A 25,724-nucleotide genomic window follows, 5' to 3' on the forward strand; every position below is an offset into this window, starting at 1 on the left:
GTAACAAAATGGCCCAGTGTGTTTGACAGTGGGTGATCCTACTTAGAAAAGGTGAAGAAAATCTGCAGTGTGCATTTTTTGCTTTTATCTGAAGTGCTTACTGTGGAAAGTTATTTATGGATGGAGTCGCTCCTTGTCCAGTGTGCAAAAGTGATGCCACTGGGAGTTCAGAATGCACTGTCATCCAACACAGTGCATGGATGCAGAATTCATAAGAAACAAAGCAAATTGACCTTTTTAAAGGATAATTAGAAGTTGCCCTCTGCCCCCCCTCACTAATGCTTTGTCTTCGTGATGTACAGTACAAACAGACAAGATTTGATGAGTGACGGGGGCATGATTTAGGGGTCAGAAACAGTGCTGGCATTAAGTCCTGTTCCAGTCTCTGTTGTGTATACAGTAACACACACAAACAATTCTGACCTTGACGTGGGCTTGTAAAGGAAATTAATTTTATCAGTGACATTGTCAGCAGTGGATAATAATCTCAAAGTCTTAATCAAAAAGTGATGATTACTGATTTTGTTCAGTTGATTTATTGCCTCTTATTTCAGGGTTATTTTAAATGTTTTGTACATTTTGCTGTATGAATGCTTTTTTTTGACAGGCCAAGATGGCAACTATCATGATGATCACATGCTGTGCTGCAGCAAATATGGGCTATCCTGTTTTTGAAAGGACAGTCCTGTTTTTTTGCAAACTGAACACAGTGTGTGTGAGTGTGAAATTTCCAGCCAAACAGGATTCTGTCTCAGTTACACTGCACACTGCGGGGTCACAGCAAGTAAAAAAAACATATTTTAATGTACACAGTCATGTGATATTTTTTTCTGTGATCATTATTTATTACACCTTGATACAGCAGTGACCACTGAATTAAAAAAGCACATTATATGCTGGCACATTAAAAAAAAAAAAAAAAAAAAAAAAAAAAAAAAAAAAACCCCAATAACTTCCTACAAATGATGTCTAAACTTTATATGACCCCATAAACTGCCACTGCTGATAAAGACTGTTGTCTTTATGGTTTTCCTTCTGAGCCTTGGGCCACTAAGTCAGTGTTAGTGTTGTATCTGTCTCCATGTTATCACCAAACATGATCCCAGGCACTATGAGCCACACAGACAGGATTAAGTCTGGCGGCATATTGGTTCGGATTACCTGCAGATAATCATCGTTATCAACAGTGCCCAAGTTCATTTGACAGTGAAATAGAAAAGCAGCAGCAAACTAAACTCCCGAACCTTCAATTGTAAAGAGGGCACTGGCTGAGACAGGCCCTCACCTCCCTCACTCTGACATATACTTAAAGCTTACTACCAGACACGAACATGTTCAAAGTGGCTGGACATGCCCAAATGTGCCTTTGAAACATTTAGCGATGACTTTAACCACAGGTTTTGATCTGTTATTAGTAAACAATAGAGGAAAAACATGACATTTAGAATTTTAATTACTTGTTTTTCTACCTTGCACAAAGAGACTCCCAAAGAGTGAGCAAGAAATGCATGATAGTCAGGATCAGGATCTACATTTAAAATGTTCGTTTTAGTGATACCTAAATACGGGTACATTTTACTCTTATGTCAGACACATGTGCCGTGAAATCATTTAGTGGTAGGGTATCCAGTTTAATATGTTTTTGAATTAAAAATGAAATAATATAGTAGTAGATTGAATCCTCATTTGACATGGGGTATCTGCTAGGATTTATATAACATTCAGAGCACTATCTGTCTATTTAGTGCTAATTACAGGTATGTAAACACAAGTAGATCAATGGTGTTATCACAATGAATGGTAGTGTGAGAGCTTTTATTTTAAACTGTGAAGTTTGCGGAGTTATTTTAGTGTTTTTATTTGAAAAAGAGAGCTAAGACAATGCAAGACAAACTAGTAATTATCAGACTTGGCTTCTAAAGCCCCAGTTTTCTCACTCTTCTCTCATATTGTCTGTTGTGTAATTCTCTAACAGTGTTTGGAAACCCTAAAGGTGTTTCACATGACGTGAGACATTTGACACTATAAGTAGAGCATAGTTTGAGCTTTCTTTATCTTTTGTCACCTCCATGCATCAGTGTTCACACTTTTCAAAATACATAGTGCACCACCAGACTTCCTGTTGTGGAAGCTAAGCAGGTTAGTATAATGTAAAATTTCAATTAGATGTGAACGAACTAACATTACAGTTGACGTGTCATGCTTTGCACTTGCAAAAGCAACAGCTGCAGTAGTTTTACACTTATCTACCATATCCACCTCTGATGACAGGTTTGTGTTTGCCTGCTTTGAATGAGCAAACACGTCAGAGACTGATGTCTGTGTTTGTCTGTCTGGTTTTCTTGTTCGGCAGCATTGTTATTAGGAGTGTAGCACAGGCGAGGTACCAGCATTTTATTTTTTTTAGGACCCCTGCCCACCAACCCACTGCCTCCTCCTCATTGCTGGGTGCTATGTCACAACATGACCAAGCCTTAAGAGGAATGTAGTCACTTCCACAGCGTTCCTGTGCAACAGAAGTCCTTATTTTCTGGCTCATTAAACAACTTCATACTGATTAGCAATCCTTTAATAACTGAATAATCTGTCAGTGTTAGACACGAGAAATATGGGGAAACAAATAAAGGAGGCTTTGTTATAGTCTATTATTAAAAGGTGTAAGAACCAAAGCCCAAACCACAATCCACTACTAGCTCATCCCATGGCAACATCTAGAGAACTATCCTATACTAAAGCTCTTTGACTGAGTAGCTGCTTGATGACAATGCTATTCCTTGTTTGTCAGCGTATCTCTTAAGTTCCAGTAAAACTGGTAAAAACACACCTATCCTCAGGACTGTCGGGCTGATAGCTGAAATGGTAGCCTGAGTTCCATCTATTCACCATATATGCCTGTAGGCCATGGCTGTAGCCAGCCCTGTCACCTGTTTTGAGTTAACATTTCTTTCTACAACCTGCTTTTTTTGTCTTTGTTTGTATAACTCTGTTATTAAAAATTTAACAAGTTTAAAAAAAGCAAACATTTCACGTCTTATTTAAGCTGAATTAGATTCTTCATTCTATCATTCATTCAGTTTTACAGTATCATTAATTGTAAACATGTTTGTTTGTTTTGGGGGTTTGGGGTTTTTAAAAATCTAAAACTTAAATCTCTAAATTACAAAAGTAAAGACCTTTATTACTTTGGATGGGAAGCATTTTCTTTTCTCTCCATAGGTGTAATATGAGTGTTGTGTTGACTTTGTTTCGGCTCTGGCTGGGCAACTCAGGGAAAATCGGAGACTTGTCCTGAAGCTACTCTGGTGTTGTGCTGGCTGTATGTTTTTGTTCACCGTCATGTTCGTAGGTGGTCTCAGTCTCTGGTTGCATGTATTCTTTAAGGAACCTGTGTGTCTGGGCAGAATTCATTCTTCCCGTAGTTCTGGCTAGTCTAAGAATGGTATTAACCATGTAATAAACAGTGCCAGGTGTCTGCACATATTGTTAAGTATTACTATCAGAGTTGCTTCGAATGAAGTTTTGTACATTTTGTAACCTTTAAATGGACTCACGCGTCATATCTTTAACTTAAGAGTGAGTTCTGTTTAGCCACTCTAAGACAATGGCCTGATCAATACAGTACTATTCCTTTACTAGTATTACTCTGACCTAGTACTACTACAGTTCTAGTGGTAATAGAAACAATCACAGCTTTACAAACTCTTTGGCTTGGTTTTGTCATAACATTCAGTGTGTTGATTTGTTATTTAATTTCTGCTGACTTCCTATATGTATCTTTGTATCTGTTAACTGAAATGTTTTTTGTGCGTCCAGTGAACACAGTCAGATGACAATCTGTACCAAGATTTCAGTGTTATAATTTTGAGTATTAACTCATTGGTTTATTTATTTGGAACTCTAGTGACTCTAATGCACATGGTCTCGGTGATTGCTGCCCCACCCAACAGGGTGTAACATTATCAGTAAATAATACTTTATAGTTGTATGTAAATTTAACTTCCTTTCATCTTCCCTTGTGGTTTTTTGTGAAATTCTGACATGATAAGTGCTTGTTGTTATTTGGAAATGTTCGTTGAGACACTCAGTAGACTTGCTGGTCCTAAAAACAATCTCCTGGCTAAGTAAATGTATTCAAAACATAAATATGTTAATCAGTTAATTAAAAATGTATAAAAACTGGAGTGGCGGTTTAGCTGACTAGGTTGAGCATGCAGTCCATATGCCATAAGGCTAATGCAGAGTCTTCTCTAGGCTCTCTAGTCTTGTTATTGCTGAACAGTTCACTTTGGCACATGGTGCCCTTAAGAGAAATGTGAGTGAAGGAGGGGGTAATCCACATTTCATTTTCACCACTGAGCAAGGCTCATAAAAAATACTTCTTGGTGATGTTTTTTTGGCAGTGTGATCAGTCCTTGAGATTTCATATCAAGGTTGTGAAATGGCTAGAAAGACATTGTAACATGAGTCTCAGTGGGCAAAATGAGACTCGACAAGTTTGTCCTTCTGTAGTTGGCAGTCTGGCAAGTCAGATGCTCATGGGATTTATATACATCCTTGATACCATGTTAATATAATATTAACAAACACCACATGGACCTGGTTGCGAGAGGTCATGCTTAATAAAAGGTTTATTTAAACGAAAATACTTATAAATGGACAATTAATTCCAGATTACTTGGAGTTTGCTGTGTGCGCAACATTACAAGAAACAAAGAGTGCTGTCTGCAATGTGGATGAAGCACCTTCAGTCTGAAATTATTATACCACTGGTTTGATGTTCCACCCAAGGAGACGTGCATGAGATTTCAAAATGTTCTGCTTTTTGAGTTTACCGTTAATGCAAGTTGATTACGCAACAGCAGTCTTTGGTTACTGCAGCTTAGATTGTTCACTGATTCCAGAGTGGCTTAGCATCCATCTAATAATCAGAAATACAAATAACTAAACCCTGAAGTGACTCAGTAATCCTTCCACTACTTTCTTTAATTGTAATTCGGTCAATTTCATTCAATGTCGTGCAAACAAATGGTTATGAAGTCAGCTTAATATGTATATATATTTTTTTTTAGTCCACTAAAGTTACCATAGGGATGCTGACCTCTAATCTCACGGATCACTTTTAATATGACTGTTAAGCTTATTGACTGCAGCCTCTCACTCCTGCATGAACTGACTAGGTATTGGACAGGTCTTTGAGTGGGAAGTCTCAGCTTTGCATAATGTTTCATTGGAGCAATAAAGTAGTTTGCATTGCCAGGCCTTACCTCCTGCTTGGGGAGTTTTGACAAATGAACAAGTGTTGATGTTTTCAAAATGCAAATTCAGCGTATGCAGCAACTAATACGGTCTCTTAAACAAACAGTGCTCCTGAACAGCAGCACATGCAAGGCCTTTGAGAATTTTTTTAAACTAACTAATTAACTACTAATTTATAAACAAATTGATTGACCTCACTAGCGAGAGGGCGCAAGATTGCAATGGAGAGTTTCTTAAATTTGACTCATTAGATTTGAGTTGCACTTCTCCCCTGTTTTATGTCTAATTTTAAGTTGTTCTTGCATTAGGTGCAGTGCAGTAAGTACAGTGCTAGAATAGTGTTTTGAAAAGGCAGGGAGACCTTGTATCCTAGAAATGAGGTCACCTTGTTAGGTGGTGGAGCAGGATTAGCTTCTTACTCCCCCGGTCCATATGTCTCAGCTGCTGTTACATCTTAATTTATTGTGATTCCTTTTTTCAGCCCTGCTCTTTCAAAGGAACAATAAAAAGTACTCACTAAATGCCATTACCTTCATGCTTGGTTTTGCACAGTCTTGTTTCTAAACTGACGTCTTCAGAGTAATTAGCAATGCACACATTAGCAGAGCTATCAGTAAACTGTGGTCTGTGGGGGGAGCACCTCTCACTAAGCTGTCACTAGTGATTCTAAAGACTTAATGGCATAGCTTGTCTGTGAAATGAACTGCACAGGGCAGGGGCTTAAGTCCTTATGACTTACTGTCTCCTGGCTGAGCACAGATGTGATCAAAACTGTAGACATTTGTTTTTTTTTGTTTGTTTGTTTTTTACTGTAAATATGCATTTCCTACAGAGTAATGGCACTGAAGACAGTTTGTAGTCAAGTTTATGTTGTTGTAATGTGTAAAGGCTTTAACCCTCCTCTCTTTTTTTTAAACTTTTGCAGATGAGCGTGAAGCAGTACAGAAGAAAACCTTTACCAAATGGGTAAATTCTCACTTAGGCCGAGTGACCTGTCGCATTGGTGACTTATACACCGACCTACGGGATGGGCGCATGCTAATCCGCCTTCTGGAAGTGCTCTCAGGAGAACAGCTGGTTAGTATCACAGAGGAACTACTGCTTTATGTCCCAATCCTGACCCATACCCTCAGGATGACCCTCACAAGTCAGGAGGAAGGAGAAATCATGTGCTTCATTTCTTGTTTTTTTTTGTTGTTTTTTTTAAATTATGTGATTTACTTCTTTTGCTTCTACTTGTTTTTCTCTTTTTGAACTCCTTCCAACCCCTGTCTTCTTCAACAATGTCAACCTATGTCAACTTGTATTTTTCTGCTGCTTCCCCTAGCCAAAACCTACTAAGGGCCGCATGCGTATCCACTGCCTTGAAAATGTTGACAAAGCCCTACAGTTTCTTAAGGAGCAAAAAGTCCATCTGGAAAATATGGGCTCACATGACATTGTGGATGGGAATCACCGTCTCACCCTGGGTCTCATCTGGACCATCATCCTTCGCTTCCAGGTAATATATAAAGTAGCCGTGATGAGCTCTACAGATTTTCCCTTTCACCTCAGTCACCATGTTGCTGAGCTTGGGCTTTGGGATGTCAGGTCTCTGGATTTAGCCATGCCCAGAAAAACTGAATTATTAAAAGTTAACATAATTTTACAAAGTAATTCTTTATGCCATTATTGTAGTTATGAACTTACTGTTGTTACTTGACTTCCTTAAATGTTATACACCCCACTACTGCAATAACATTTGAAGCTCAGTTATTATTGAAGCTCCAACCTGACTGAATGTATACCATACTTACAGATTCAAGATATCAGTGTGGAAACTGAGGACAATAAGGAGAAGAAATCAGCTAAAGATGCGCTGCTGCTTTGGTGCCAAATGAAAACTGCTGGGTAAGAAAGGAGCAGTAAAAGAGAAACGGATGATTACTGTTCAGTTTTTTTATTTTATACTGTGTTTTATGTTGTTCACGTTGTTGCTTAAGGGTTGAATCTTTCTTTGTTGAGCTAATGATTAATGAATTCTTATCTGCCCTTTTCAGATACCCAAATGTCAACATCCACAACTTCACTACCAGTTGGAGAGATGGTCTAGCGTTCAATGCCATCGTGCACAAACACAGGTCATTGACTTCTTCATGTATTTCACATCACTGATACCAGCTACAGTAAAAGGAGCCCTTTTTATGCATTTACTTATTTAGTGTAATTGCAGTTTTTGTTTCTTACTGTAAGGTTTTTTAGATAACTTAGTCATCCTCCAAATCAAAAGGGAGTCTTGTATTTTAATGGTTTTCATTCCCTTCGTAATGAGGAGCACCTGTCGCAGAACCATTTCCCATCTCTGGGGTGTTTTTATCCCCTTTTCTATTTAGGTCTCCACTTGCTCCTCCCATTCTTCAGTCTGCAGTATGCCTGAAAGGATGAAAATAAATAGGGAATAAGATGACCTAGATCACAGAAATTATAACCCACTTATTTTCTATTAAGAGCCATACTTGATACCCCAGTTGCACACTCTGCTGGTAACTCTGTCATGAATAGCTAACATTTAAATGGAGCTGTAAAATAGAAGTCAAAGGTGTAGCCTAAACACATATGACTCAAACAGAGGAGAGCATATTGTTCCTTACAATGACTGTATACTGTGAGGGTGATAAGGGTGATACTTGATAGATGAAAGCCAACATTGCTTTCAGAGCAGTTAGTGAGCCGTAGGATAGTTACGCAAACCACTGAGCTGTCTGTCGTCTACATTATCATGCAAGAAATTACATTATGCTTAGTCCTTTTTGTCCTCATTTTATTTTTTGTGAATGCATTCATGCTATAATATCCTATAGGTTTTAATAAAATATACTCACTCGAACCCCTTTCATACTTCTACCACCAACCTTAGCAACTGTAAATGAAAGCATCATTCAGGCATTAGTTTGCAGGTGTGGTTTTCATCCATGATCAGAGGCCTTTTTTCATGCAGATGACTTCATCCAGTTCTAGAGGAACATTTTATGCACCTTGGATTGAAAACATTTTCTTCTGTACTACAACAAGTTGCAAGAAGTCAGCCGATATTCTTATTTGCTTGTACCTCGCACTCTTCTGTAACCCCTTCTCATTAAAATCACAATTGTTTCCAATCCTCTGCAGACCCGACCTGATTGAGTTTGACAACCTGAAGAGGTCCAACGCTCACTACAATCTCCAGAATGCTTTCAATGTGGCTGAGAAGGAGCTGGGGCTTACCAAGCTGCTGGACCCAGAAGGTGAGTGTTTAAAGCCTCAACAACAACAAAAGCACTCTTGTAAGTCACATTGATGGCCTGATCTGTCTGCTAAGGCACTAAGCTGTTGCCTGAAACAGATTGGCGAGAGTTTGGCTATAGAGGATTACTGCAATTAATTTTAGATTAGGCAACACTGCATCACTGTAGCAAGTCAGCTATAGTGACATAACAAAAAGCATGATTAAAGATATAAACACTTTCCCACACTTTATTCAGAGTATTTTGATGTAAATATTATAGTATATATAATATAAATACCATGTAAATATTCATATTAACCTTTTTTTTTTTTTCAAGATGTCAATGTGGATCAGCCTGATGAAAAGTCTATAATTACCTATGTGGCAACTTACTATCATTACTTCTCCAAGATGAAAGCCCTGGCAGTGGAGGGCAAACGAATTGGCAAGGTTAGTGTTGTGTGTATACATTTATGTGAGTGAAAGTGAGTACATGTACACTGAGTTTATGTCCCCAGTTCAAATAATACATTTCTCTGCACTTCAGGTGCTTGACTATGCTATTGAGGCCGACCAGCTGATAGAGAAGTATGAGACCCTGGCCTCTGAGCTGCTGCAGTGGATCGAGCAGACCATAGTGACACTCAATGATCGGCAGCTAGCTAACTCTCTGAGTGCTGTACAGAACCAGCTCCAAGCTTTTAACTCCTACAGGACTGTGGAGAAACCTCCCAAGTGAGTGTCAGCTGGGTTAAGTGAATGAGTCAGTGCTTGTTAAGCAGTTACAATCCAAAATGGTGACGCTATGCAGTATATTAACTGTCAGTGTGTGATCTCCTCAGATTTACAGAGAAAGGAAACTTGGAGGTTCTTCTTTTTACTATCCAAAGCAAGATGAGAGCAAACAATCAGAAGGTTTACATGCCAAGAGAGGGAAAACTCATTTCTGACATAAATAAGGTATGGCTTGTTCTAGAAAAAGCAAGTACAGCCTTCCAACTCAATGTTCGTTTCGTAGATTCTGGATGATACAGGCTTCCTGTGTTATATTTGCATGGCAGGCATGGGAACGACTGGAAAAGGCAGAACATGAACGTGAGCTGGCACTGAGAAATGAGTTGATTCGCCAGGAGAAACTGGAGATGCTCGCTGCTCGCTTTGACCGGAAAGCTGCTATGCGGGAGACATGGCTGAGCGAGAACCAGAGACTGGTGTCTCAGGTAAATTGAAAAAACACAAACAAAATTTGAATGCAGTAAATAGATTTACAATAATGCAATCATGGGCTTCTTTTTCTCTGATATTAGGATAATTTTGGAACTGACCTGGGAGCAGTGGAAGCTGCCACTCGTAAACACGAGGCAATTGAGACAGACATCGGGGCATACTGGGAGCGTGTGGCCGCAGTGGAGGCTGTCGCCAAAGAGCTGGAGGCAGAGGGATATCATGATGTGCGGCGCATACTCGCACGAAGGGATAATGTGCTTCGACTCTGGGAATACTTGAAAGAGCTTCTGGCTGCACGCAGAGAGCGTCTGAATGCCCACCGTGACCTACAGAGGCTGTTTCAGGAGATGCGCTACATCATGGACTGGATGGCAGATGAGAAGGTAAAGCTACCACAAAGAAACAGAAGCTTACATAAATTTGACTGCACTTTGTGTTGAATTACTGCTTTGATTCCTGCATTCTCTTGAGGTTTTAATTAGCAAAAATGAGTTTCCTAATCCTCAATTAACATAATTGTTTTTCACGTATGTCCCTGACAGCTTTAGTGTCAGCACTTTATAGCAGTAATTAGCTTTGTGCAGGCCTAGCCTGATTGGTGTTACCTTTCTTTGCTGGCTTTACTGAGGTCGACTGAGGTAGACTCCAGTGACTAGAATTACGCGCCTTTCTTCTGTGTTTTCCAACTTCGTTGTACTATTGTACTAAGAATGACTGCGCAATGACAATAAAGAGTTATCTTAAATGTGCTGACATTTTGATTGGCCAGTGGAGTGCCAGTAATGCCTGATTGCCACTGACACAACATTTGCCAATATATCAGACCCCTTGTTTGGTTTAAATAGCTGAACAGTGTGAAGTATCATTTATGCTATGTAATTTATACTGTATAATCCAAACTGACTAAAACCTGACTTCCATGAATGGCAGTAGAAATGGGAATAGCAGTTTCATGTAGGAACCATTTTCTTTTTACTGTCTACATATGTGCAGCTAGCTAACGTTACAGCCCAGCTGCTTAGATTCTGTCATGCTGTCACTAGCATCATCCTCTTATCTCTGATAAACGGATGCTTTCTTCTCCAGAGAGATTGTGGTTGGTAAAACGTAAAGTAATTCTAAAATGAACTTACTCACAGGTTTTGCAGATTTAAATGGATAAATGACATTGAAGGCTTTATAGATATAATTTTGGGCTGACCTGACCCTATAAGGATATTATAAGTAACCAATAGAATGGGGTAGTATAAAATCTCAGCTACTTGGATGTGACTTGTCTATAGCTCTGAGTGATGTGTTTGTATGGATTCTCTTGCAGCCTAACTTTGGTGACTGTAAGCTTTCCTCAGTACTTTGTAACCCAATATGTGAGAAGTCACCAAGCACTAATGATTTATTAGCGTTTTTTATTTAAAAACGACATTTATGTTGTGGCAAGTTGAAAAAGAATTGTTATTTATTGAATATATGTTTAGTTAAATGTCGATTTTCACAAGATAAAAATGGGAAATATTCTACTGGACTGTGCTTTCTGTTTTCAGGGTCGTCTGCAGTCTCAGGACAGCGGAAAACATTTGCATGATGTGTTAGACCTACTGCAAAAGCACAATCTGGTAGAAGCTGATATTTCTGCTCAGGCAGAGAGGATCAAGGCAGTGCAAGGAGCTGCGAACCGCTTCACTTCCCATGAGCAGGGTAAATCTTAAAAAATGGCCTTGCACATTTTGTGTACAGAGTATGCATTTTAGTCTGATCCTTTGTGCACACTGTCTAAATTCTGTGTATTCCTGCTTTTTTTAATTGCAAGCCTATAAACCTTGTGAGCCTGGACTAGTTAGTGAGAAGGTTGAGCTGCTGGGTCAAGCCTATGAAGAACTTGGTCAGCTTGCTGTGAATCGCAGAGAGCGCCTAGAGGACTCACGGCGTCTGTGGCAGTTCCTGTGGGATCTCGGAGAGGAGGCAGCCTGGATCCGAGAGCAGGAACAGATCCTGGCTAGTGGAGACTGTGGCCGTGACCTTACTTCTGCCCTTCACCTACTCAGTAAACATGAGGCTTTCAGGGATGAGATGGCAGCCCGCTATGGCCCCCTGAGTAACAGCATTGCTGCTGGAGAAGATCTGGTTAAAGAAGGGCACTTTGGAGCTTCGGAAGTAACTGAGAGGATTCAAGACATCCGTGCACAGTGGGCCCATCTGGAGGAGGTAAATGTTCATCATCAATTCTAAGGTGCTTTCTTCAAATATTGCATTTTTACTCATAATATTCTTATTTTTGATGCTTCTCAGACAACTAAGCAAAGAGAGCAGAGCCTTAAGGAAGCTGTGGCCCTGCATCAGTTTCAGACGGATGCCAATGACATGGAGGCATGGATCATGGAGACACTTAGACAGGTATCCAGTCAGGAGGTGGGCCACGATGAGTTCTCTACCCAAACTCTAGCTCGCAAGCAGAGGGAGATAGAAGAGGAGATCCAGAGTCACCACCCGCTAATCGACTCCCTGCACGAGCAGGTCCAAGCGCTGCCACAGGCCTATGTACATTACCCTGAAGTACGTGTGCTTTCTTTTCCATACTTCTTCAATGATTGCATGCTGTTTGTAGTACTAAATTACAGTCTATTGCTGACTGTAGGTGGATGGTCGTCTGCCTGCTATTGAACAACGTTATGAAGAACTGGAGACCCTGTCAGCAGCTCGTCGCCAGGCTCTGGAAGGTGCCCTGGCCCTCTACCGCATGTTCAGTGAAGCTGGTGCCTGTCAGCTCTGGGTGGAGGAAAAGGAACAGTGGTTACATGGCATGGAGATCCCTACAAAGCTGGAGGACTTGGAGGTCGTACAGCAAAGGTGAGTCTGTGGGTGAGGGAAGGTTAGAATGCCAAAGATAATGACAGATTAATTATTTTTCTTCAAAATCTTTTCATGTTTGAAAGACTAAGACTGACGCTTGTAGTTGTGAAATGACATTACATGTAATCACGGAAATCAATGTTGATGGCATAAAGCAAAGATGAAAATTGTACATTATATTAATCTAAGCTCTAATCTTAAAAATAAACAGTCAGTGTTTTTAAATCTACTATAATGTCTAGAAATGTCTATGATAGATAGAATGAGTGAATTAATCATGGTGTTTCATTTATGGATATAGATTTGAGACACTGGAACCTGAGATGAACAACCTAGGAACCCGTGTCACTGATGTGAACCAGGTGGCAGAGCAGCTGCTGAGCTCAGACAACTGTAACAAAGACCAAATCCACCAGACAACAGACCAACTAAACAACAGGTCAGAGCTACATTTATGAATTATTGTAACCCTATTTCTGCTGAGGAATGTGTATTATTTAAAAGGCATGCAGGTAGCATTTTAAGCCTGGCCTGTGTTGTCTCTAGATGGAAGGAGTTTCAGCAACTGGCTGGACAAAAGAAACAAGATCTTGAGTCGGCTCTCAACATCCAGAACTACCAACTCGAGTGTAATGAGATCCAGACTTGGATGAAGGAAAAGACCAAAGTTATTGAATCTACTCAGGGTCTTGGCAATGACTTGGCGGGAGTGATGGCACTACAACGCAAACTCACTGGCATGGAGAGGGACCTTGAGGCTATCCAGGTATGGGAGGTGTAAATGTAATGGGTGGAGGGTGGGACCAGAACACCAGTGAAACAAGGCAAAATGAATATAGTATTATTTAGGGTTTTGTGATGAGGTATTTTATTATAATATATGCAATTTAAATATTTTCTTTATCTTTTCAGGGAAAATTAGATGACTTGAGAAATGAGGCAGAAAAGTTGGCCAAGGAACATCCAGATCAAGCAGGAGAGATCCAAGGACGCTTGGCAGAGATTCAAGAGGTGTGGGAGGAATTGAACGCCACCATGAAGCGACGGGAAGAGTCACTGGGGGAAGCTAGCAAGCTACAGGGTTTCCTTAGGGATTTGGATGACTTCCAGTCCTGGCTGTCCCGCACCCAGACAGCCGTGGCTTCAGAGGATATTCCCACTTCTCTGCCTGAGGCTGAGAGTTTGCTAGCCCAGCATGAGAGCATCAAGAACGAGGTGGATAACTATAAGGAGGACTATGAAAAGATGCGTGCGGTTGGTGAGGAGGTCACCCAAGGTCAGACAGATGCCCAGCACATGTTTCTGGCCCAGAGGCTCCAGGCATTGGACACTGGCTGGCATGAGTTGCGGCGCATGTGGGAGAATCGGCACAGCCTGTTGGCCCAAGCCTTTGACTTCCAGACTTTCCTGAGAGATGCAAAGCAGGCAGAGGCATTCCTTAACAGCCAGGTTAGGAAAATACTCTTCGACAATGAAATAACAACTTTTTGCCTTATTGGTGCAAAGCAAATACCTGCACGTTTCAGAGAAAATGGATCTGATATTCTATGAAAAATTCTTCTTTACCAGTTCACACATTTTTAAATTTCTTACTCTGTTGTATAAATAAATAAACTTGGAAAAAAGGCCTAAAAAAAAAAAGTAAAAATCACTGGAATTCGATAATTGCCTATGAAAACTGCATATGAGACGATGTTTAACATTCCTTTTGTGTCCATCTCTGCGTAGGAGTACGTGCTGTCCCACACAGAGATGCCCACCAGTCTTCAGGCAGCAGAGGAGGCCATTAAGAAGCATGAGGATTTCCTCACCACCACAGAGGCCAGTGAAGAGAAAATAACTGGTGTGGTGGAAGCTGGAAGACGCCTCATTAATGACTCTAATGCAAACTCGGATAAGATCCAGGAAAAAGTTGATTCAATCCAGGAAAGGTTAGAGTAAAAGAAGGAAGAAAAACTGATATTTATATAACTTTTTATTATTTACATTTTTAATTAGATGTTTGAAGGCTAAACATTTTTCCCGTTTATTTTCTCCAGACATCTTAAGAATAAAGAGGCTGCAAATGAACTGCTGACCAAGCTTAAGGATAACCGGGAACTTCAGCACTTCCTCCAAGATGGACAAGAGGTAAGAATATGGCTTAGTTGAGTACTAATGCAAACTATTGCATCTTGATATTTACATTGAAACTGAAACTTCTATTATGCTGTTGTCTTTTTCATAGCTCACCTTGTGGATAAATGAGAAGATGCTGACGGCTCAGGACATGTCTTATGATGAGGCCAGAAATCTTCACAGCAAGTGGCAGAAACACCAGGCATTCATGGCAGAGCTGGCCTCCAACAAAGACTGGCTAGACAAAATTGATAAGGTGTGGCCAGTTTAATCAATATATAATCATAACATCCATGTCATTATAATTTAATTCCTTTATTTACCTTCCCTTTTGAAAAACTGGAAAATGGCACTGACTTTGACCAAATGGGACATTTAATAATGTTCAAGCTTGTTTTTGTGTCTCATCTCTAACAGGAGGGTCAGGCACTGGTTGCTGAGAAGCCTGAGCTGAAACCTGTTGTCCAGCAGACCCTGGAGGACCTGCAGCGTCAGTGGGAGGAGCTGGAGAGCACAACTCGCACGAAGGCTCAGTGCTTATTTGATGCTAACAGAGCAGAGCTCTTCACACAGAGCTGCTCCGCTCTAGATGTTTGGCTGAAAAACCTTGAAGGTCAGCTACAAAGTGATGACTATGGAAAAGATCTGACCAGCGTGAACATCCTCCTCAAGAAGCACCAGGTACACTACATAGTGCAGAAAAAGCACTGTCAAAATTTGTCTTACAAATACATTTTTAAAAGGGGCGAAAAAAGTCTCACTTTTTAAACATGTTCAATATTACATATAATTAAATTAATATGGTGCAAGTAGCCATGTTTGCTTAGTGAAGCTAAATGTTATGCATTTGTTTCTTTAATGTTTGTGCTCTCTCTGTGTAGATGTTGGAGCATCAAATGGAGGTCAGAGAGAAGGAGGTGCAGGCCCTGAAGTCTCAGGCTCTGGCTCTGTCCCAGGAAGATGCCGGACTGGCTGAGATAGATGGTCAGCAAAGGCGTGTCACCGACAGCTTCGCCAGCCTCCAAGACCCACTCAACCTCAGGAGACAGCAGCTGCTCGCCTCCAAAGAAGCACATCAGTTCAACAGAGACCTGGAGGATGAAATTGTGAGTGGGATAACCTTAGTGATTCCATCAATAAAATAAACAGTTTCTGACAAAATATATCCTGATATTAAGATAATTAATAATCAATCTTTGCCTCTCAGCTGTGGGTGACAGAAAGGATGCCCCTAGCAACCTCCACAGACCATGGAAAAGACCTGCCCACTGTACAGCTGCTAATCAAGAAGAACCAGGTAAAGTTACAGCTTTTTCAATATATCGTGAAAAAGTTACAAATTTTCAGTATTATTTTTAGGTGTTGCATTGTAAGTAGCTTAAAGGGCAAAGGTTTGGTATTGATTACTCATAAAATGTGTTCTTATTTTCATCTAAGTCACAGTCACAGTCGAGAACAGCCTGAATAAATTTACAGTACAAAGATAGATGTATTTTTATGTCTTTATTGAACACACTAACCACTGTCATAGAGATAAGACGTAATTTTATGGGTAATCAAGTTCCAATCTGGGTAATCAGGTTCCAAACTTTGACATGCAAGAATCTAAATACTTTAAACAGACACTTGGACTGAGTTTAGAGAGATTTTGAAGAGTAGGAAATGTTAGCCAACTAAGAAAGTTGAATATTGTCTCTGGTTGTGAATCAGACTTTGCAGAAGGAGATCCAAGGCCATCAGCCTCGCATCGATGACATCCACAGACGAGGCAAGACTCAGACCCAGGTAGATGGTGAACGCCAGTCTGTTCTGGAGGATCGCCTAGTTGAACTGCAGAGCCTTTGGGACCAGTTGATTGCCGAGACCGACAAGCGTCATGCCCGTCTAATAGAGGCTAATCGTGCCCAGCAGTTCTATGCCGATGCTGCGGAGGCAGAGGCCTGGATGGGAGAGCAAGAGTTGCACATGATGTCAGAAGAAAAAGCCAAGGTAAGCTCATGTAAAGTGAGATCGAATTGCTTTTTTTAATTGCTTTTTTTTCCTACATCTTGTGCTTGAAGAAAGTTGATAATTTTCTCTTTTTCTCTCAGGATGAGCAAAATGCTCTAGTGATGGTCAAGAAGCACCAGATCCTTGAGCAGGCACTTGAAGACTACGCCCAAACCATCCACCAACTGGCCAACAGCAGTCGTCTCATGGTCAACAATGAACACCCAGAGAGGTGAGAGCACAAGACGTTGTGAACATTTTCAGATGCGGCACTTCACCTTCTATAAATAGAACAGGACACCCATAACCTCATCTTTCTCATTTTCAATTAAACAGCGAAAGAATCACCTTACGACAAGCCCAAGTTGACAAGCTGTACGCAGGTCTGAAGGACCTTGCTGAGGAGCGTCGGGGACGGCTTCAGGAGAGGCTGAGACTGACCCAGCTGAAGCGGGAGGTGGATGACCTGGAACAGTGGATTGCAGAGAGAGAGGTGGTTGCTGGCTCCCATGAACTAGGACAGGACTATGAACATGTCACAGTGAGTTTTTTTTCCTCTCAGTAGCATACTTTGGAGACATGAAAGCTCAAAGAGATTTAGCCGAATTAATTATGTTGCTCCCTTTTGCCCTGTTTTTTTCTTTTTCTTTGTACAGATGCTGAGGGACAAGTTCCGGGAGTTTGCTCGTGACACCAGCACTATCGGCCAAGAGCGTGTGGATGGTGTAAATGCGCTGGCAGATGATCTGATTGAGTCGGGTCATCCTGAGAACGCCAGTGTTGCTGAATGGAAAGACGGTTTAAACGAGGCCTGGGCTGACCTGCTGGAGCTGATTGACACACGCACGCAAATGTTGGCAGCATCTTATGAGCTGCACCGCTTCCATCAAGATGCCATGGAGGTGCTTGGACGTGTTAAGGAGAAGAGGGAAGCACTGCCTTCTGAACTTGGCCGTGACCTCAACACTGTCCAGCATCTGCACAGACAGCACACCGCTTTTGAACATGACATCCAGGCCCTCAGTGGACAGGTCAGTTATCGCTTGCTAAAGGTGATCTCATTTTAGATGGCGAAACTAATATGTGAATACGAGACCAAATATCCCTCTGCTCCTTTGAACTCCTAGGTGAATCAAGTGCAGGATGATGCTGCACGCCTGCAGAAGGCCTACGCTGGTGAGAAAGCGGATGACATTCACAGAAGCGAACATGCTGTGACTTCTGCCTGGGAGGGCCTGCTCGAGGCTGGCGAGGCTCGCAGGCTCCTCCTGCTGGACACTGTGGAGAAATTCCGCTTCTTCAACATGGTGCGAGACCTCATGCTCTGGATGGATGGTGTGAACCTGCAGATTGATGCACATGACAGCCCAAGGTAAATGTCATTTTTTGCTTAAATTTCCACTTACTATAAAATAACTTCAACAATAACTTGTTTATTCATATATAACCTGCCTCTCCTATCTCCTGTGGGGTTTTTTTTATAGGGATGTATCTTCTGCAGGGTTGGTAATTGCCAATCATCAAGACATCAGATCAGAGATTGACGCTAGGACAGACAGCTTCACTGCTTGTATTGAGATGGGAAATACTTTGATCAACAAAAACCACTATGCATCTGATGAGGTATTTTGCAGTGGGTCACATTTACGGTTGTCTTGAGAGAGAACAGTGCATGTTTACAAAAAACAAAAAAACATGTTGACTCAAGAGCTGATATCTACTTAAAGTGCTCAGTCTTCTAAGAACCTGTTCACCTATTTACAGATCCGAGAAAAACTGACTCAACTCCAGGAAAAAAGAGATAAGATCAACAAAAAATGGCAAGACAAGATGGACCATTTACAAATTGGTATGCATGCTTCACATTTTTGGACTGCACACGGGTGCATTTAGGCTAACAGAGCCGTGGCAAAAGTGCATGGTGTTGTAGGCAAGTTGCTACACGCAAGAGATGGTAGATAGCATGCAAACCGGTACCTCCGGTTTAAAGGTCTCTTTATGCAACTGCAGCATTGTACATTGAATTATAATTCTTTTTTTCTCATCCTCTTTGTGTTTTCATTGTTTTTCTCTCTATATTGTGGCCTTTGGTCATCTTCATATCAGTGCTGGAGGTGTTGCAGTTCGGACGTGATGCTTATGTGGCAGAGTCGTGGTTGGCTGGGCAAGAACCTCTGGTGCGCGCAGCAGAGTTGGGCTCAAATGTGGATGAAGTAGAGAGCCTAATTAAGCGCCATGAAGCCTTTGAGAAACTTGCTACGGCTTGGGAAGAGCGCTTCGTGCAGCTGGAGAAGCTCACTACAGTAAGTAGAGAGATTTGGCTTGTTCTGGAGTACACTGGTAAATGCAGGATGTGTAGGATATTAGTACATTCTGCTTCTTCTATAATTTAGACAACAGAAACTTGACTCCCTGGGTATTACACTAAAAAATGGCTAATGGTTTTCCACTGTTTAGCTTGAAGAGCAAGAAAATCAGAGGAGGCGGGAGGAAGAGGAGAGAGCAAGGCGACCTCCTACTCCTCCACCAGTAGAAGAAGTGCCACAGTCTGAGACAGAAAGTCAACCACATGATTCTGCAGCCAGGTACGCAAAAGAGAAGACTGGGTAGAGCACAAGAGTGTTCGTGTAAAGCAAAAACACACTACGAGAGAAAAATTAACATGCTTTCTTTTCCCTCTGTAACACAGAACCAGTCTGGACCAGACCACTCTCAATCAGTCCGTGTCAGTGAACGGAGTACACAGCGACAATGACACATCACAAGTAAGATACGCTTCGTGTGTGTATGCTTCAAATGCTTCATTGATTTTACAGAGTTTCCAGCATAATTTAACATGAAGTCCACCGTGTTGTCTTCCTTCATCTCACACATTATTAGATAGGTCATTAAAATTCATATCCATCAGACAGTTTGATCTAACTTATGAAGTGTAATGCCAAGCTTTATATTAGCAAGCAGTTGTGTTTTGCTTGACAGATATGTTTATTATATGTAGCCACTCATTGGGTTAGGTTCTGGAAAGAAAACTGTGTTACACTTTAAATTCATACATGTTATATGAGTGATTCTCTTCAGTGGCAGATGAAAACAAGTACCCGGTGACTTCATGTGTCAGAGGTGATGGATTGGCTGCTTGTGGGCAGCACTTTTGCAAACCTCTGCAACTGATACTACAGAGAAGAATCACTAAATGAACGAGAACTATTTGTGTTTCTGCAGTTCTAGAAGTGCAAGCCATATCCTGACGTTCATCTTTTTGCCCCAGACTTCTTAACAATTTCTTATTGCGTTTTTGTCAGCAGTCATTATCGCTATCGTTGTCAGTGGGAAAGAAATCAGAGCCTAAACGTGTGTGTAAGCCAAAGCAGCAGGAGCGTGTGAGTACCAAGTCACGGTCAGCTTTGTAGCTACCCCTCGTCCCCGTCACAGCCTCCGCTCAGCTCCTGGTCAACTGCAGTGCCTTTTTCCTTCTACTGAGAAGCCATTGCTCTCTGTCACAGATGCAACCATCGCTTTATTTATTCATGAGCTACAGCTATCATTAACGAGCCCCATCGCTGTTTAAAGGCATGATGCAGATTCATGAACACACTATTTTCATGGATCAAATATGCAGTTATATATTTATATGTGCTCATATTGACCAGGACAGGAGTGACTGTAAATGTGGAGCCCAAAGTAAATGTGGTGATAAATGTAGCTGTTCAAAGCTAATTTATATGTAGTTTGTTTTAGTCTTTATCCATGTGTGTGAGTCGCCTTTGAGTGTCAGTCTTTTGATGGAGTTACGTGAGAATCCTTTGTTGAAAAGTACGTGACACAAAAGGTGCCCTGAGTTTCCGTTTTCTACTATAGTCGCAGTACTAGAAGCGAAATCCTGTTGTCTGTGGATGTTTTTTAAGGTTTATAAGATAAATTAAAGCCACAACACTTAAGCTGCAGTATCTCTAAGATCTCAACATCTCCAGTCTTAGAGGTGAACTGTAATTGAGCAATAGTGTAGAACTATTTATTTATATTTTTTATTTGACTGAAGAAGCTGAGATTAGCATCAGAATAATATTTAAATGTATTCACAAGTTGGATTTTAGGTCTCTTTGGAGCAGTTTAAATTAATTTAAAATCTAGTTTAGTGTAGCATGCCTGTTTCCTGTATGCTTGGTTATTTTAATTGTGTGTTTTACCAGTAAGAGCGACTATAATCTGTCTGTGCAATGTCAGAATGCTGTGTGATTATGTAGACCTCCTGAATCCTCACTATGCTGTTATCTCAGGTAATCATACAGTGCTGTCAAAGCAGACGTCATCATAGCTTTTTCGTGTATGGCTGTGAATGGCTGCTTTGCTAATCACCACTTCCATCCAGCTGTGTTTTTTTTTCTGCCCCCCTCACCACCATTCATGTCCTGGGTTTAACCACAGGGCTCAGAGTCTGAGTCGGTGAACGGACCGGGCAGAGACAGCGGACTGGCATCGTCTCGCGTCGATCCGTCTGCCACTTTACCGAGCAGAGGCGCGGCAGACTCGGAGCCAGAGACCATGGAGGGGATGCTCTGTCGAAAACAGGAGATGGAGTCTCACATCAAAAAGGCAGCTAGCAGGTGAGCGTTGCTATAAGAAGATTTGTTCACGTGCAAAGAGAAAGAAATGCAGACAAATGCTGACGTGGCTTTAGTTAGCAGTATCAATCTGTATGTAGAACAGTTTAACTTTTATCCTGTTCATTTGTTCCCACAGGTCCTGGCAGAATGTGTATTGTGTCCTACGAAAAGGAAGTCTTGGTTTCTATAAAGACGGCAAGAGTGCTAGCAACGGCATTCCATACCACGGAGAAGTTCCCATCAGCTTGGGAGAGGCTGTGTGTGAAATAGCCCATGACTATAAGAAAAGGAAACACGTATTCAAGCTCAGGTGAGAAGACAGACAGCATGAAGTGTCTGAAAGTTAAAGGCCACGGTGAAATAGTACGATTGGTGTACTAGACGTTAAATGTACCCCTGACTAAGTGTTGACCCTTTCAACCCTGTGACTGCAGGTTAGGGGATGGGAAAGAGTACCTGTTCCAAGCAAAGGACGAGGTGAGATGTACATAACAGGTTTATATTGCTCAAATCATTAAAACACATTTAGGGGAATATAAAACATAACCAACCTCTTTTGTGTGTTGAAAGGCGGAGATGAGCTCCTGGATTCAGTCCATCCTTAGTTCCATTCCAAAAGGATCAGGAGACTCGCCTGGAGCTCCACGGCCCCTCAGCCGTGCCATGACGATGCCTCCCATCTCACCCAGCTCGGGTGAAGCTGGAGGCGTTACCATGCGCAACAAGGATGGGAAAGAGAAGGATCGCGAGAAGAGGTTCAGCTTCTTCGGCAAGAAGAAATAAAACATTTGTAAAATCATGGATGGGAACTGAATTTGTCAAAATTTCAAAAAACTGAGGCAGATATAAAGGAAAGTACAAACAGGTCATACAAACACACTGCTCTCTGTGCAAGCCCCGAGGAATCTGTCAACAGCTGCGTCATGTAGCTGAGAAAAGTTTTTTTTTTTCTCTCTTTTATTCTCTCCGTCTTTGCTGGTTTTATGTGTCACTTATTTTATTACTCATCCAGTCCACATCTCACTTTAACTGCACCCAACAATCAGAGCCCTCACCCTGTTTTGACCAACAGAGATCATTAGTCTGAGTCAGAACTGGGGGTGGATGTCATTAGCAGGGAGACAGTCCCGGTACAGTTCCAGTCTAGCAAACCGGATCCTCCTCTGTAGGAATATTTGCTCTTCAGTGAGTCTTGATTAGCTAACCCTGTTGTGATACTGTTTCTCTAAAAAAAGAAAAAAAGAAAAAAAAAGATGATGGTTTTCCACTCTGCTGCATTTTGATTTAATTTGCCCAGTTTTAACTGCTCTCTATTAGGAAGGATCACATTACATCTCTTCTTCTGTTCTTGGTATTGATGTTATTAATCTCAATATTATTGATATCATTATTACTATTTATCTTTTTCAGTTGCTGGCTTGACAAAGACTAATTTGATGGTAGATAATCTTGATTTATGTTGTTGAGAGAAGCAAATTTGGTTTTGTGGAGAATGTCAGCTTGCCCTTGTATGTACTATATCTTTTTGTTTTCTTTGTTTTGTTTTTTCCTTTTTTTTTTAGGAATGACAGTTTATGAGGTGTTCTGACAGGAAAATAAAGCTCATTGAATTTTAGCAGTGTGCAGTAAGTGATCACAATTTTCCTTGGAAAAATAATATATATATTTAATAAGTGGTTTTACTATTTTTTTTATCTCTAATTTTGCCTGTATTTGATTATTTCTTTTTGAGTGATCTTTTCTGCTTGATTTTCAACTTTCTTTCTTTTTTCTGTACAAAGCAGAGAAGATTAGTTTTCTAGCGTGTGCATGTGTGTGTGTGTGTGTGTGCGTGGGTGCGTTTGTGTGAGTTGTGGTGCTGTGGACTTTGCATGTTTATGTTTTTTCGGATCAAGCGTGGCCAGATGGATGCTGCTTTTCGGTACTCAGAATCGGTAAACCGGGCAGAAACAGAAATTAATATCACTGGAATGATTTCCCAGAGCTATGCTTTTCTTTTGGTTTGAAAATATCTTCAGCTGACATCACTAACGATGATCTTCGAGACAATTTATTATTTGTTTTAGTCATCTGATATCTATTTCCGTTCTCCACCTACTGATGTGAAGGCACGGGGGCAGTGTGTATAGATAAAAAACTGAAGCACAGGGACCTGAGCAGGACAAAAGGAGGGTTGACAGATGGCTTTACGGGTGAAGTGAGGTGCGTGAAGGTGAGACTGGATAGGCACTGAGGAATGCACTTTGTGTGCTTTACAACAAAGAGATATGAGCCTGAGCCTTACTTGAACCCACTACAAATACACTAAACCCACTTTTTTTTTTTTTTTACTCACCAAACAATTGAGTTGTCAAGGAAGTTTTATAAAAAGATACGAAAGTTTGTTTAAAAAGTGACCTGTGGCAATGACCTCATGTATGTCAGTGGATTGATTTGGCACCAACCCCAGAAATAGAAGAATGCCCTCAACTCTCTTTGATCAGCCTTGCACTCTTGAATATGTGGCATGATTTCAACTAGATTTATACTTCCAAGTGTCCAATCTATGCCATCTACATGTGTTAATATACACATACATTGGACTTCATAATTGGAGAGCAAGTAATAATCAGTTGGCGGTGAAAATAAATCTAATGGCGACCTACTATGGATTATGTAAACAAATGATAGGTGTTAGGTTTGCTAGTCTCCTCACATATTATACATTTCAAATGAAGAGGGCATTTATAGTATATTGTGAATGTAGACACTACAACCTGACATTCTGCCTTCATATTAATTGGTTGGTGTAGTCAGTTACTTATAACTAAGCATGAATTAGCTGCTTATAACAGCAAAGATTCAGCAACGGTTTAACAAACAAACCTCTGATGGAGTCCCATAAAAGCAAACGAGCTGCAAGTAACTATTTGTGTTGCACTGATATTGAAAGTAGCTTATTAAAGCTGATTATTGCTTGGATGGGCATACAGTTCCATAAAAGAGTGGTCAGTTCATAGGAATGCCGCAACAAGTCTGGGTTCAGTTAACAGCACGCGGTCCAAATTTATCAAACCTGCCTCGTCTCTTTAACTGTGAGAGTTTGCATTCCTGAGTGTATGGTGGAGCTCCCAGTTAGTTTCAGTCTGAACTACAATGTGGGATCCAGGTGAAAAAAAGTCATTGCATACATAAGCGAGCTAATGGAGTTTGCAGACATTGTGCACAGTTTTGAATAAAGGAGTCCTTCCCCCTCCAGTGGATGAGCTGTCCCAGCGACAACCGCTCTGAACAGTTTCCATCAGATATTAGGCGGTCCAAGTTCAAAGGTCACACAGTGTATTTTCTTATCAGCTCATTTGAATGTGAATGATTCAAACCAGTTTGGCCAAATTGGTCATGTGAAGCAAAAATATTTCTCATACTTGACATACTGTTCACAAGCTCTCTCTCTCTCTCTTTCACACACTCGCACATTGATACTGCCCTGTATATTTAATGCAGAATGACCCTGGCAAACCAGTCTTGTGGAAACGTCCTTAGCTGGCTGTGATTTGATGTTGCAAATGGCATCCTTTTAAAATAACATTGTGCTACTGGTGAGCTTTGACCAGAACATGAGAAGTATGTGTTATTGATGTCAAAGAGTTACGTTTTGATTCTAAGAGTATTTGTAACGATGGAGTACTTAATGAAGCAGAAAACCAACTTGTTAAGTATTACACATGATTGAAAACAGACTGGTGACAATTTGAGCTTCCTTTTTTAGAAGAAGGCAGGATCTTTGCTGTCTAGTGGGAGCTTGTATTTTTTCATCCAGTGGTCTGTCTCGCAGCATTTGATAAGCCTGTCCACCTACCTTCATTTCTTTTGACGAATGTCTGTTCCTTCCTCTGTAATTCAGAGCTGTTAATACCACTACTATTATTAATTGCTATTATTATCATTATTGCTACTGTTGTTACTATTACTACTACTGTTACTAATGCAACTTATTGCAAAAATTATAACTGCTGTCCATTTTCAGGTATGTGTCTGTGATATCAGACCTTTCCACACGATGTCAGTGTGCTGTGGAGCATTTTCATTACAAATTGAAGATAATGTTTGTTGACTTGTGTATCTACATCTAATATTAGGAATAATAAAACATGGTTTAATCAAGAACGTGATGCTGTTGAATCTTTTATGTCAAGAAAAAAAAGACATTTTCTGTTTGCGCTGTGAGTTGAATGTTTGATTGTTTTGTCACAACACAGTCTGACTAAACTCACTTATGCCTTTTTTTTGTCTTTATTGAATATGTAGGATTATCATTCACAGTTCTGCATGCATGAAGTCTTTATTTAGCAACTCACAGATCTTGCTTTAGCAGCAAAAACCTCCATCAGACATGTTGTGCGGCTGCTTTTGAGTTTTCCTTTTCGTCAACTTTGTACCATTCCTTCTACAAAACAGTT

At 40.8% G+C, this 25,724-nt stretch overlaps 1 protein-coding gene across 5 annotated transcripts in view; it reads left to right on the forward strand.

The window, feature by feature from the left end:
• sptbn2 (spectrin, beta, non-erythrocytic 2) overlaps positions 1–25,431 on the forward strand; it is a 48,762-nt gene extending 23,331 nt beyond the window's left edge. For 2 of the 5 annotated variants that reach the window (XM_063487918.1, XM_063487921.1), the window contains 38 exons: positions 6,182–6,333; positions 6,584–6,757; positions 7,055–7,146; positions 7,296–7,376; positions 8,404–8,519; positions 8,838–8,950; positions 9,048–9,235; positions 9,343–9,460; positions 9,562–9,720; positions 9,808–10,110; positions 11,269–11,422; positions 11,535–11,929; positions 12,014–12,277; positions 12,360–12,571; positions 12,876–13,013; positions 13,121–13,340; positions 13,487–14,023; positions 14,303–14,505; positions 14,614–14,704; positions 14,802–14,948; positions 15,110–15,373; positions 15,574–15,798; positions 15,900–15,989; positions 16,403–16,681; positions 16,783–16,913; positions 17,018–17,222; positions 17,338–17,712; positions 17,809–18,053; positions 18,166–18,304; positions 18,446–18,530; positions 18,788–18,984; positions 19,139–19,266; positions 19,371–19,446; positions 19,984–20,061; positions 21,107–21,285; positions 21,422–21,595; positions 21,720–21,762; positions 21,856–25,431. In XM_063487918.1, coding sequence (XP_063343988.1) covers positions 6,182–6,333; positions 6,584–6,757; positions 7,055–7,146; positions 7,296–7,376; positions 8,404–8,519; positions 8,838–8,950; positions 9,048–9,235; positions 9,343–9,460; positions 9,562–9,720; positions 9,808–10,110; positions 11,269–11,422; positions 11,535–11,929; positions 12,014–12,277; positions 12,360–12,571; positions 12,876–13,013; positions 13,121–13,340; positions 13,487–14,023; positions 14,303–14,505; positions 14,614–14,704; positions 14,802–14,948; positions 15,110–15,373; positions 15,574–15,798; positions 15,900–15,989; positions 16,403–16,681; positions 16,783–16,913; positions 17,018–17,222; positions 17,338–17,712; positions 17,809–18,053; positions 18,166–18,304; positions 18,446–18,530; positions 18,788–18,984; positions 19,139–19,266; positions 19,371–19,446; positions 19,984–20,061; positions 21,107–21,285; positions 21,422–21,595; positions 21,720–21,762; positions 21,856–22,068 — 6,983 coding nt within the window. In that variant the 3' untranslated portion in view covers positions 22,069–25,431. The remainder of the gene's footprint in view (positions 1–6,181; positions 6,334–6,583; positions 6,758–7,054; positions 7,147–7,295; positions 7,377–8,403; positions 8,520–8,837; positions 8,951–9,047; positions 9,236–9,342; positions 9,461–9,561; positions 9,721–9,807; positions 10,111–11,268; positions 11,423–11,534; positions 11,930–12,013; positions 12,278–12,359; positions 12,572–12,875; positions 13,014–13,120; positions 13,341–13,486; positions 14,024–14,302; positions 14,506–14,613; positions 14,705–14,801; positions 14,949–15,109; positions 15,374–15,573; positions 15,799–15,899; positions 15,990–16,402; positions 16,682–16,782; positions 16,914–17,017; positions 17,223–17,337; positions 17,713–17,808; positions 18,054–18,165; positions 18,305–18,445; positions 18,531–18,787; positions 18,985–19,138; positions 19,267–19,370; positions 19,447–19,983; positions 20,062–21,106; positions 21,286–21,421; positions 21,596–21,719; positions 21,763–21,855) is intronic. The other 3 variants (XM_063487922.1, XM_063487923.1, XM_063487919.1) reach the window with 2 other exon arrangements.
• Positions 25,432–25,724: the final 293 nt, after the last annotated feature.

The sequence above is a fragment of the Pelmatolapia mariae genome, linkage group LG10_11, assembly GCF_036321145.2.
Source record: "Pelmatolapia mariae isolate MD_Pm_ZW linkage group LG10_11, Pm_UMD_F_2, whole genome shotgun sequence".
Lineage (NCBI taxonomy): Eukaryota > Metazoa > Chordata > Actinopteri > Cichliformes > Cichlidae > Pelmatolapia > Pelmatolapia mariae.